Source organism: Microtus oregoni, unplaced genomic scaffold (genome assembly GCF_018167655.1).
Source record: "Microtus oregoni isolate MIOR12 unplaced genomic scaffold, Mior012 000020F_ref0000438, whole genome shotgun sequence".
Classification (NCBI taxonomy): Eukaryota; Metazoa; Chordata; class Mammalia; order Rodentia; family Cricetidae; genus Microtus; species Microtus oregoni.
The window spans coordinates 22,322,761-22,336,118 of NW_024543079.1; the positions used below are offsets into that span (position 1 = coordinate 22,322,761).

At 45.7% G+C, this 13,358-nt stretch overlaps 1 protein-coding gene across 1 annotated transcript in view; it reads right to left on the reverse strand.

Moving 5' to 3' along the window:
* The window catches only part of Cfap61 (cilia and flagella associated protein 61), a 275,906-nt gene that overhangs the window by 81,409 nt on the left and 181,139 nt on the right, over positions 1-13,358 (reverse strand). Inside the window, exons 18-19 of the mRNA XM_041670075.1 lie at positions 12,574-12,672; positions 6,286-6,454 (exon numbers count right to left, since the gene is read on the reverse strand). Of these exons, the coding sequence (XP_041526009.1) occupies positions 6,286-6,454; positions 12,574-12,672 (268 nt within the window). The remainder of the gene's footprint in view (positions 1-6,285; positions 6,455-12,573; positions 12,673-13,358) is intronic.

Here is a 13,358-nt window from a genome sequence, read left to right on the forward strand (position 1 = left end):
GGCCACTACTCTGGCCCTTCGCTCTGGCTTCCAGGTGGAAATGGTGTAGACAGAAAGGCAGCCCAGGGAAGTGAGAAAGGAAAATTGAAACTTTGGTGGAAGATCTTTGTGGACCGTGTGGCGGATTCACAGTGGAAGACCTACAGCATGAGTCAGGAAGAGTTCTACAATGACAATGACAAAAGCTTGCCTGCGGTACAAGACTTCAGATGAATCACGCCCTTCACGCCCCCTCAGTCCTTGACTACAGTCATTTCATAAAACGGGAGAGGGCATAACAATGACTGTGAGGGTTGAGTCAGCCATCCTGACTGTCTCAGGGAACACTCGGTAGTCTGAAGGATCATTACCACCCTGATGAGGATTCCAGGGGCAGTCCCATTCTTCCCCCAGGCATGAGCATTCCTTCTGGAAGCAGACTTTCAGACTATGAGATAACACAGTATTTTCTGTCTTTCAGGGAAGATGTCCTAAAATCTGGACCATGAGATATGAACTGAATTCTTCAAAGAAACCTTAGGAGGGTCTGAGCACTGACTGGTCATCTGGTCAACCCCAAGGCTTCATCCCTATAGCTAAGTATCTCAGTGACTTCAAGCCTCTGTAGGAGTGCTTTGTTCTTTCTTTTCCTCAGTGTGATTCTAGAAAATGAATAAAATTGTCAACACTTTTTGTTCCGTGATGTATCCTTTGATATAGTCATGTTCAGCACAGAAGGCGTTTGGGGCTGCTGTCTACACTGGCATCATGAAGTTCACCCTCTATTACTACTTCTCTTTCTCCAACTTTCCTTTGCTGCTTTTTGTGAGTTTGCTTCCATAATCTGTCACTGTGTATTTTTCCACTAAAGTATTTTAATGTTTTATATTTATTTTTTACATTTGTGTGTGTGTGTGTGTGTGTGTGTGTGTGTGTGTGTGTGTGGTGGGTATGTGAGTGTTGGTGCCCATGAAGGCCAGAAGCATTGATCCTTTGGAGCTTGAGCTACAGGTAGTTGTGAGTCACTCAACATGGGTCCTGGGAATCCAATTTAGATACCTCAGAACAGCAGACTGAGCGGTCTCTCCAGCTCTTAAAACTTTAGGTTTTAATTTTTTTTCCTAGAGAGGGCATGCCTGCTGGGGCACTTGTGGAGATCAGACAACAAACAGCAGTCAGATTTCTACTCCTGTCATGTGGGCTCCAGAGTTCCCACTCAAGGCTGTCCGTCTTGGCAGCAAGTGCCCGTATCCACTGAGTCATCTCACTGGCCCCTTTTAGCTATCTCTCCAAAACTGATTGATTTTCATTTTTATTGATGTGTAAGTGTGTGTGTGTCTGTGTAAGTATATGCCACATGTGTGTTGATAGCCTTGGAGACCAGAAGACAGGACTGGATTTCCTGGAGCTGGAGTTACAGATGGTTGTGAGCCACCTGATATAAGCACTGGGAACTGAACTCAGGTCCTCTGCAAGAGCAGCAAGTGCTCTTAACCACTGAGCTAATGTCTCCAGCCCCTTAACTGTCTTTTTATTTTATTTTTTTTTAAAAAATAACTGTCATTTTGATTGGATGCTTTTCTTGTATTTCAAATTTCGTGTAAACCTGGTCCTAGTCTTACATCAGTTTGCAACCGTGACATTCTCTGTCCCAGCCTGCGTTTCCGCTTATGTCGTTCTGGTTTGTACTTGCACCACTGCAGCCTTTGCCTTTCTCTTCTCGCCTTTTCCTGGTCCAGGGTTTCGTGGGTGAATTTCTTTGTGCTGCTCCTCAGCATACTTTGGTTCAGTTCCTCTCAACTGGCAGGCAGACTCTGTCACTAAAATGATCCCATCAGGCTGCGGTGCTTGTAGACAGTGCCCACTCCTCCTTAGCCACACCTCTTCTCCATCAATTTCCTGATCTGTCTTACCCTGGTTTACAGTGGGGATTATATTAGTAGGTATGTTCAGAATGTAAATTATTTGTAAATTATTTCCATTACTGCTTCAAATCATCCATTGAATGGCCACCTATGTCCTCTAACGACTGGAAGACTCTGAATTCCCTGTCTGTTATTTGGAGTACAAGTTAAAGAAAACAAACAAACAAAAAACAAAAAGAACAATGACAACAAAAACCCACAAGAGATAATTTTCCTAAGGTCTTGCATATAAAGAATGGCCTCTGAGACCTAGGTGGACACGTGGCTCTCAAGTTATCACATTTCCTCTAGAATTCTGTGTCCTTACTTCTGCTTTCTTTTGTCATTTAGTACCAGACAGGAGATTGTTTATGCCGCCATTATTTTTATCCTTTTAGGGGGACCATTTGACAATCTGTTATTTTTCTTCTTAAATTTGTTCATTGCCCCCCATCACTCTCACAAAACAATGAGAAATGTCTCACTCGTTGGCATTTGCCAGAATGTAACTAGATGAAAGAGGGAAACAAAAGTCTTTGATTTTGCTTGGAATCAATCAAGTGAACAATTCTTTTCTGGGGTAAGGAGAGTTTTCTGCTAACATTTTTAAATTCCTGTCACAAGCCTGTCCAGAGATGAGACACAGACTCCAGTTCTCAGACGAGAGAGTCCCCTTTCCCCTCCCCCATCACAGGAGAGTCCTTCTCGGGTCTGTTCCTGGGAGGGACACCAGTGTGCACAGTCCTCACTCTCAATGAGTTTGTACTCTTCGCTTTATCTTTTTTATGTCCCCCCTACCATCCCAGTACACCCTGGAGATCTCTTTTATTTCAAATCCATGCATCCCTCTTTGGGCCCTCCTTGTTATCTAGCACCTCTAGGGCTGTGGATTGTAGCATGGTTATCCTTTACAGCTGATATCCCCTATCAGTACAGACATACCATGTTTGTCTTTCTGGGTCTGGGTTCCCTCACTCAGGATGATTTTTTTTTCTAGTTTCATACATTTGCCTGCAAACTTCATGTCATTCCTTCAGCCACACACTTTTGCTTGCCCGGATGGCATGTACCTGCTGTAGACTCCATGATTCTGAGCCACACCTAGCCTATTCCTACTGCTTTGTCTCTCTTGTCTTCCCATCTACTGGCTTTTGGTGGCCACCATCCCTTCAGAAGTCTATGCCTCAGTTTTGTTTTGGTGTTTGCTTGCTTGTTTGTTTTCTTGGCCAGAGACAAACTCATTTGACTTTAACAAGTTTGGTTATTCCTCTTTTAGTGAGGTAGCGCAAATCTGGGCATGAGAAGACATCTCCCACTTTTTCATTCAGTTCATGAGCATATTGCTCTGGGACTTCACTAGGAGCAAGCTGGGAGTGGTGTTCAAATCTGGCATGTGCTCGCCAACAGAAATGGGCTGAAGAGATGGCTCAGCAGCTAAGAACACTTGTTCCTCTACTCCAGGACCAAGTTTCGTTCCCAGCACCCAATCTGTAGCACGATCAATAAAAATCCAGAGACAGAAATTGGGATTCAACACAAGGGTCCGAAAAACAAAAACATCCAGCCATTGTCTCTTACCTTGACCTCAGTTCAAACTGGCAATCCTGCTTCCAGGACTCTCAGAAAGAGACTGAGTGAGAACTGTCTCCTCCCGTCTTACATTCCTCTCCAGTGCTGGGTTTACGGTTGTGCATCAACCACTGCCACTCAGTTTCTTGGGCAAACTAGTGTGACTACTGGGATTAAAGGTGTGTGTCACTGCTGCCTGGTCTGTAAGGCTGAACAGTGAGGCAAGCTTTATTTATTAAAATACAAATGAAATATCACTACACACATCATCCCTGAACTCATATCAGGTGACTCGCAAACACCTGGTGATCTGATGCCCTCTTATGGCCTCTGCAGACACCTCCACAAAGTGGGAATCATGCACCACACACACACACACACACACACACACACACACACACACACGGATACATACACATAACATAAAAATAGTTTTAAATTGATGGAAAGTGTAGATAAGGGAGGTAGAGAGTCTTAAATAAGTTAGATTGCTGGGCAGTGGTGGCGCACACCTTTAATCCCAGCACTTGGGAGGCAGAAGCAGGCAGATCTCTGTGAGTTCAAGGCCAGCCTGGTCTACAAGAGCTAGTTCCAGGACAGGCTCCAAAGCTACAGAGAAACCCTGTCTCAAAAAAACCAAATAAATAAATAAATATAAAAAAACAAAAATGAGTTAGGTAAGTCTTCTTCTAGAAAGGAAGGTTCACAGGCAATGTATGACATTGGTGGAGCAAGGTCAAAGGTTCCATAAATGTGCTATTTGGAACTCAGAGTCACAACCGACAAAGAGTCAAAATGTTTCAAATTGGAGAGCTCAGAAAAGGGGGCTTGCAGGTAAGAGTGGGCTAGGCGAGAACCCAGCAGCCCTCTTCACCCTCTGTTCTGCAGTACAGCTCGGGGTTTTGCTCTGTGACCAAATTCTCTGAATAAAAATAACCTAAATGGTGTATATTTAGACATTTAAAATACTGTAGAATGTTTTAGACTGAGGTGTGCTGACGAGAGACTAAGGGTTATAATTACATTTTATGAGATGTTGTCTTCTTGCTTTGGGTTTAAGCTCCACTGTCATCATTTTAATTTGGCTTACAAATCTGGAACAAAAACGTGAGAGAGCTGGAGCGAAGGACATAGGGGAAGACAGAACAACTAGACGGTCCCCAATGAATTCAGCTGCCCTTTCTCAATCACTCTATGTACCTTTGATTTTTATGTCCGTCTGGAAAAATTAAATTGGAACTCCCCTTTATCACTTCTTCATTCCATTTTTCCTGTTGTGAAAAGGGCAAGAGCTTAATATGCTGCCGACGAAAAGCTGCAGGGGCAGCTGGGCACACATGGGCAGATGCCCGAGTCTCTGGGCAGCTGGCTGAGTCCTCTGCTCCATTTCCAAAGTGTGGGCTTGCAGGCAGTGGTGCAACCAGGGGGCAGGTGAGGGGGGACAGGCTGACAGGGCATCCTGCACTTCATTCTCATTTAGTGAAAAGCAGAAGGAATTCTTAATAGCAAAAGGAGGCGTCTTCCCACTAACTTTTTATTCTTTAACTAGGAAGATCTATTTTTTTACCCTTCAAGAATAAGTCTTAGTTTTTTTAAAAAAAAAAAAATCTTAAAAGCTTTCTTTCTTTTTCTTTTCTTTTTTTAAAGAGATCGATCCAAGCCACTGAAATTGCAGTCCATTCATGGCAGCCCTGGCCTCCCCAGGGAGCATGCTAGACACTCTTATCTCAGGTTATCATACTCTGAGGGTCCCTGCTCAGAGCCTGCACCTTAAAGGGATGCTCAGGGGTAGTGTGTGGCCAAGCAGTTTGGGAGGTCTTTTTGTAAGGTGCATGTAAGGGATTCAATGTCAAGAAAGCTGAAGCGGTTCTCTGTCTCTGCTTTAAGCCACCTGGGGAGCATAGTGAAAATACTCACGACCAGCCTCACCTAGCATAATTGAAGCAATTCCTGGGGACACGTGTGGGGATCTGTTTCGAAAGCACCCCGGGAGGTCTCAAAGTGCAGCCAAGGCTGAAGACATGTACTCAGCTACGCCCCGGCTACTTGGGTAGACAGAGGACCTGTGGAGCCCTCTGTGCTGCCTCCCGTCTCCTTTGAAAGCAAACCGCACGCACTCTCTTGCCGAACCCACAGCACTGGCGGGAGGGTTTCAGACCCCCCCAATCCTTAAGTAATAAAGTAAGTTCACTGGAGAGATGCTTGGTTTCTGGGCACGACACAAAAGAACACTGCACAGGGCACTGTGGGAGTCCCAAGAGCTGCTGCCCTCAGACAGGAAGCAGCTTCAGTCCTAGCTAGCAATGCTTTAGTCAAGCGTGGCTGGAGCACTCAGGCAGAAAGCGTGGTCACTGGGAAACTAGTCAATCTGATTTCCTAGTTTCATAACTGAGAGACAAAATAAAATAAGGGTTGACAGAAGGTGCGCATGTTTGAAATGCTTTCGCGTGAGCGCATCGCCCCAGCCAAATGCTAGCCTCTTGAGGCATAAATTAATTTAGCACAAATGCATGCCTGGTTGGGTCTGGAGCCTGTTATGATGATCCATAAGTGTTAGACTTTGGGACAACAGCTTCAGGAATGACATTTCTCCAACTAGCTGTGATTTTTTTTTCCCCCCCTCAACAGAATGTTTTTCTTGGAATGGCTTTCCTGGGAGGGTTTGCAGACACCATTCTGGTCATGTGTGCAGGCCTTGAAGAGCACTTCTATGAATATAGAGTGGCAGCTGTGCGGGAAGACAGGACGCTCTTTACGCAGGGAGTGTGCGCCCCAGTAAGCATATTGCCACGTCCGCGTGCGCCAGCCGCGCCCCCCGGTGCACCAGCCTTACCTGGTACTGCTGCCCGGTACAGAGAATGAGGTGGTCGTAGAACACGATCTCGTTCTTGGAAACCACAACGTGCTTGGCTGCCCGGTCTATGCCCGTCATTCTCCCCACCACAACGTTAACCCAGGAGCACAGCGACATCAGCGCATAATCTTTATCACTAAAAGAGTGGCTGCAAAGAGAGACGCTCCATCAGTGTGACATTTGAGCAGCTGACAGCGGGCATTAATTAGACATCTGGCGAGCTGGTTCAAGTCCCCCTACTGAGCTGGGTCTGTGCTCTCGCTGTGAGCTTACCAGGACCAAGACTTAGAGATTTTTTTTTTCCCTTCTGAAACACTTAAGCCACAAATTGACATCCTCCTATTAAAGCTCGGTTGTTCCACCTGGCTTAGGCTGGCCCACCAGGGAAGGGGGCCTGACTGCGTATGTGAGATCACTTGGACTCCCTTCTGCCCCTGTTTCAGGGTGATCGAAAAAATCTACTTGAACTCTTGAATTGTCGTACTGGCCACAGACTTCAAACGAATGTAGAAGAAGGAATATGACACTAGGCGGAACCCCCAAAGGCAGGTCTCAGATTCCAAAGATGTGGAAGACCCTTCCTTTTTGCTAATTTGATGTAAAGGACTCATTCCTTGTGCCTGAACGACAAAACCCATTTGTGGGAAATGTCAGGGAGTTAAGTTCATAGCAAGTGCAATGCCTGGAGGTTTGGGAGCCCAGTATGAAGGGCAGGGGTGATTATGGGGAGACAGAACTTTTACACACATCAGCCTAGGGTGGGTGAGAGTGGTGGGGTTATGGTTACGGGCCGAACCGGCTTTCTTTCCTTTTTTCCTTTTTTGGGTTCTGTTTCAATTGAACACTGTTGTAAAGTAACAAAAGCAGAATTCTTGTGATTTCAGCTTACTTAGAGAGGTTTCTTTTCCCCCTTAGGTGGGGTTCTATAGAATTTTCTCAAAGGTTTCACCTCTTGCGATCCTGACCTGAAGGCCGAGACTCTGAGGTGGCAGGACAGCCGGTAATTTCATTTACACTGAGGCTGCATTATCTTTCCTGGGAAGAACCGTGCCAAGGTCTGTATCTTTCTTCTTCTGCCAATGAGCCTGGACCCCGGGGACCCTTTATCCCTGTCTCCTCACCTCTCGCTGTAGGACAATGAGCCCATCCTATGTGCCTCCACCTCTGTGAAAGGCGGACACGAGAATGCAGGAGCTGCTGTTTGGGGAAGCGCGATGCATACGTGAGGGCTCTTATTCTAAATAGTACTAATGATACATAATCCTGTTTACTTTCTTTGGAGGCAAACAGGATTCTGAAGTGGTAATGGGAGGACATTTTTTCTTTTTGATCCACACAGGAGTCTAGTCTCACTGCACAAAGAGAATTCTCATAATGGATGCACATTAGACCCCGTTAACGGGGCCTGTGAAAAGAGACGGGAGCACCAGGCTTTGTGTTTCTCCGTGAAACAACACTTAAAAACAAGAAAATTTCTTCTTAATAAAAAAAAAGGAAAATAAGGGGCTGGCGTGTCACAGGAAAATAATGGAGACTGATATGAAATCCTCTTTTAAAAAAAACCTGACAGTTTTACAAGAATATATGAAAGTTCAGCTTCCCACCCAGGCACATGGAGGGAACACACAAAGGATTGCTTGTATTTGCTATGCGGTCCTTACTACTGTAAGTCATCCAAGAGGAGAAAAAATTAAATATAGTTAGTGCCCGGGGATTAGTCTTAGGAGGATTTGCCCAGAGATAAAAGCTCTCTGGGGAAATTTGTGGGTGCCTAAGACAATGTTGTTTCTATTGACGGCGGGACAGTCCTGTCGGCAATGTCAGAATGCGTGTTTCCGAGCTGCAGTCTGAAGCTCTGTCCGGTGGGAGCTGACGCTCGGGAACACTCGGCTTTAAAGCTTTGCTGAGACACTGAAGGGAGCACTGGAGGCTGTGGTGATGTCCGTACAGTCTGTGAACTTTCTCAGTTTACAGCGCCATGCGTATGCCCACACTTTCCATTTCAGATGCTCATGCTCCTCTGGACCGTCTGTAATGTCCCCATTAGCTGAGTGGAACTATCTATTGCAAAATGCTATAGACCCCAACACAGCAGAGACTGCTCCATGGCTTCACGCCATCACCCGGGTCCTCTGGAGAGAGACAAGGAAGAACAGAGCCACACCGCTGACAGGCCATCTTCCACAAGCAAGCTGGGTACCAACTCAAACATCCCGGGAAAGGGGGCTGGGGGTGTAGCTCGGTGGTAGAGTGACTGCCTGGCATACACAAAAAGAAATAAAAATGGAAAGTTGTCTTCATAGAAAAATCTAGAAAAACAGCTGGACATGATGGCAGAGGCCTCCTTCCCAGCACTTGGAAGGTGGAGGCAGGAGAATGAGCATTTGAGGTCTGTCTGGGATCCACAGTGAGACTCTGTCTCAATACACAAACAAAAACATGATGGGGAAATTTCTGGGAGATGGCATAGCTTAGGTATCCTGGGTACAAGGTGTGGCCTTCTTGCCAACATCATACGGGCCCAAAACCTGACAGGAAGAGATAGCCCAAGCCCTTAGGTGCACGGTCGAAAGCCATTCCACAAAAGCAAATGTTAGGTCTGAGCAGATGCATGCCTCAAAGAGCCAGAATTTTTCAGAAGTAGAAAGAAACTTTGAGGTTTGTAGGGGATTAGCTGTGACACACTGGGAAGAAGGACCACGGCAATTAACTTTCAATTATTCAGGGTTGATTGCCCAATTAGTGGCTTTCTCCGGCTTCCTGCTCCTCTTCCTTCCCACACCTTCTTCCAGCTGCCTCCTAGGTACATCGTTAGCACCTCAACTAGAGGCTAGATGGGGGTGGGGGTGGGAGTAGGGGAGGTAATGGATTGGGGCGGTGAGAGGACAAAACGGCTATTTATAAAAAATATCAACAACAAGAATGAAGTACAGTACTAGAGACAAGTTCACGGTCGTGTTGAGAAGGAGGAATTTGGATTATTAGATCCGTGTATGTTATTTGCACTTATTACTATTGAACACCAGGATCCCAGACAAGTTCCTTTCTGAGGGCGGTTTGGAAGTCAGTGTCCTGTTCCGGCTTCAGCCTCTGGTTCCTCTGGCTGGTGGGTCTCCTTCTTCATGGAGAGGATATTTGCTGCACTTCCGAGGGGACCTTCATTTTACATTGTAAAGTTCCTGCTCTACTGGAGTGTAGGGTTTGGGATGGGGACAATAGACGCCATCTTAAAAAGAAAACTATGTAATATTTAGAAGGATTTCATGAGCCAGAAAAAAATGGAGCAGGCCGGGCGGTGGTGGCGCACGCCTTTAATCCCAGCACTCGGGAGGCAGAGGCAGGCGGATCTCTGTGAGTTCGAGACCAGCCTGGTCTACAGAGCTAGTTCCAGGACAGGCTCCAAAACCACAGAGAAACCCTGTCTCGAAAAAAAAAAAAAAAAGAAAGAAAGAAAAAAACGGAGCAGAGTAAGGCTTAGTTGAGTGTATTGACTGGTTGTCAACAAACAGGAGAGTGAGGGTAGACTGTGGGGGGGGGGGAACACATTTAAGAAAAAGAAAAGCATATGGAGAAACCCTGTCTCGAAAAAATCCAAAAAAAAAAAAAAAGAAAGAAAGAAAAAGAAAAGCAAAGGTCTGCTGTGTTTGGGTACATTAAGATTGCTAGTCTGGAGAGAATGGAGAGAATTGAAATAGTAAAAGATATTGAGGTCGTTTGAACGTAATTGGCCCTCATAGGCTCATAGGGAGCGGCACGATTACAAGATGTGGCTTCACTGCAATAGGTGTGGCTTTGTTGGAGCAAGTGTGTCACTGTGAGGGTCGGCATTGAGGTCTCATAGATGCTCAAGCCACGCCCAGTGTCCCAGATCACTTCCTGTTGCCTTCTGGGCAAGATGTAGGGCCCTCATCTTTTCCAGCAGCAAGTCTGCCTGACGTCACCATGTCACACCGTGATGATAATGGGCTAAACTGAATTGTAAACCACCCAATTAAATGTTTCCCTCTGTAAGAGCTGTCACGGTCATGATGTTTCTTCACAGCAACAGAACCCCTAACTAAGATAGAGTCAGTGAAAAAGGACAGACCTTATGGAGTTCCTGCATTCCAGAACATTATGTGATGACAAAAGCATTCTGGCAGTATGGCAGCATGCTAGCAACTCATTTAATTTCAATTATTTAAATGGAAACAGCTCCTTGCGGTTTGTAGCTACTCGACTGGACAAGTAGAGTTCCAGGAGGCAAGGAGCTGATATCACCTGAGTCGTGTGTGTGTGTGTGTGTGTGTGTGTGTGTGTGTGTGTGTGTGGTTCTGGGGACTGTGTTGAGAGGCAGAGAGACAAGGGTAGAGGTAAGGACACCACATTACTCCACGTCGCCACTCCAGCTGCTTATGCGTGTCACACCTGAAGAAAATCAGATATATTCTTCTTGTTATGTCATACTCGAACTTCAGATGGGTCAGAAACTTCCACCAAGCTGACTGACTTAAACTCACATCTCTTTGGAATCATGTAATTTACACAATGGAAGGCAGGACTGGAGAGCTTGCTCAGCAAGTAAGAGCGCTGTTGCTCATGCAAAGGGCCTGGGTTTAGTTCCCAGCACCCATGTGGTGGCTCACAACCTCTGGTTAGCTCTGCTTCCAGGGGACCTGCCACCCTATTTTGACCTTAGCAGGGACACATATGGAACACAGACATACACAGAGGTAAAATATCATACACATAAAAATAAAATAAATCTTTAAGAAATTAAAAGAAGAAATGAAAAAGGGAAAAGAGGTGTCCAAGGATCTATCCTCCCTTCCTGGCCAGGTCTTGGCGTTAAGTTGATTTTAACCAAAAATTCAGCATATTTTACTAAGCATATACTTTTCACAATCAAGAAAGCTCAAGTCCAAGAGAAACAAAATCCCTTGTCTAGACTATAGTGGCAGGGGTGATTCTAGATCAGCACACACACATACACACCCAGCTCAACTCCCACATACTTGCATTGTGCTGAATGACATTCTTCCAACATGTACGTGTGTGTGTGTTTGTGTGTGTGTGTGTGTGTGTGTGTGTGTGTGTGTGTGTGTATGCATGGTCTAATAAAGGTGGGATTGAAAACTTAGTGTGAAACACTTGCCTAGTATCCTTGAGTCCCCAGTTTGTATCCCCACCACTACAAAAGAAAGGCGCTAATTGAGAATGGGCCTGGCTCTACTTGTAAGGAAGGGGAGGATTTTCCCAGTACAGGTAAAACAAGTCTTTCTTCAAAAGGAATGTTGAGTCCCTTCATCAAAGAGTCTGCCACACCACCCCCCCATGTGGAAAGGGGATGATTACCCTTTCCTCCTCTCTCCTCTGAACACCGGGAGACGGTTTCTCTCAGAGAGCCTGCATTTTGCTAGCAGAAACTGAAATTAGTGGAAGCTGTGTGGAAATGTCATTTCTAAGAACGGATGTTGTCAAATGACAGTTCTGCCGGAACAAGAAAGACAAAGCTCTCCTGACCTGGTGAGGACAGCTGTAGGTGCCTATGGTTTGGTGGGGTGGGAGAGAGGCTCACACCCTAAGTTGCTGCCTGTGGGGTAGAGTGGCGGCCACAGTGTCTCTGTCCTGTTTTTCAGACCCCAATGTAGAGGCAGCTGGTCTCGTGAGCTCCTTCCAACTGCAGGGACAGGGAAGCTGTCTCCCTCATAGACAACAAAATACTGGCCCATTCCCTCACTCTCCTTCCAGTTTTATGTCAACATGATCCAAGCTGAAGTCATCTGAAAGGAGGGAACTTCAGTTGAAAAGATGCCTCTGGAGGATCCAGCTGTAGAGCATTTTCTCAACTACTGATTGACGAGGGCTTAGCCCAAGGTGGGTGGTGCTTTTCCTGGGCTGGTGGTCCTGTGTTCTATAAGAAAACAGGCTGAGAAAGTCATGAGGAGCAAGCCAGTAAGCAGCACTCCTCCATGGCCTCTACATCAGCTCCTGCCTCCAGGTTCTTAACCTGTTTAAGTTCCTGTCCTGACTCCCTTCCAGGGTGATGTGGAAGAGAAAGCCAAATACGCCCCCCCCCCCCCCCCCCCCGCCCAGGTGCTTTGGTCATAGTGTTTTATCACAGCAATAGAAACCCTAACTAAGACATGCTCTGATGGGGTTGAACTTGTTTTTCCCAATTAATGGTACTCTAGGAGAAAGGTCCTCCACTTTCCCCCTTGAAATTTATTATTTAACATAAAAAAGACTGCACATGAGTTAGGAAGAAAATTAGGAAATGAATCATACTCGCTTGCTAGGAACTTCCTTTGTTCGCTGCCCAGAAGTTTTTTTCCTGGGAGTCCGTGAGTTGAGATCAGGGTGAGATTATTGAACTTCAGGTGAGAGCTGAGGGGAAATGAACAGAACACAACTCTTAAAAACGTGAAATGTGACTAAATGAGAATTTACTGCGATTCCGCTGAACTTCATGTATCATTCAACTCTTGGCCTTTTCTTTGGAAGTAGAAGCTCTTTCCAAACAAATTGTCAAATAGAACCTTTATAACAAAAAAGGAAGACGGTGCTCAAGTGGCTAGCTGCAGAGAACCCTAGAGGCTGCGCCAGCATATGGAAGACACTTTGAGTTTTTAAAAAACGCTTCTCCCAAAGCAAAACAGAATAAACCGCAAAAATTGGGAGGTAGGAGACAATTTTGCATAAACTAATGGCAAGTTTGAGGGTCATCCCACTTAGGAGAAACTGGACTCCTAACCCCCACAGTAGAGCACAATATTGAGTCCTCGGGGCCACACGATGATTTTCGTGATATTATTAGTTTTATTTTCTCAGGTGGAACTGAGGTACAATGGTTTTCTAAGGCCATGTAAGGCCACTGTCTGGCTCTAATGTTGCCTCATCTAACCTTTGACTATAGGGTGGTCCCCTGGAATTTGGGAGATAGGACTTCCCCAGTGGACACCAAAATCTGAAGGTGCTTAAGTCCCTGATTCATGATGTTGTGACATTCACAATAAGCTATACACCACCACTTGATGTAGGATGACCTTCTGTATACTGCAAATAGGTGTTGC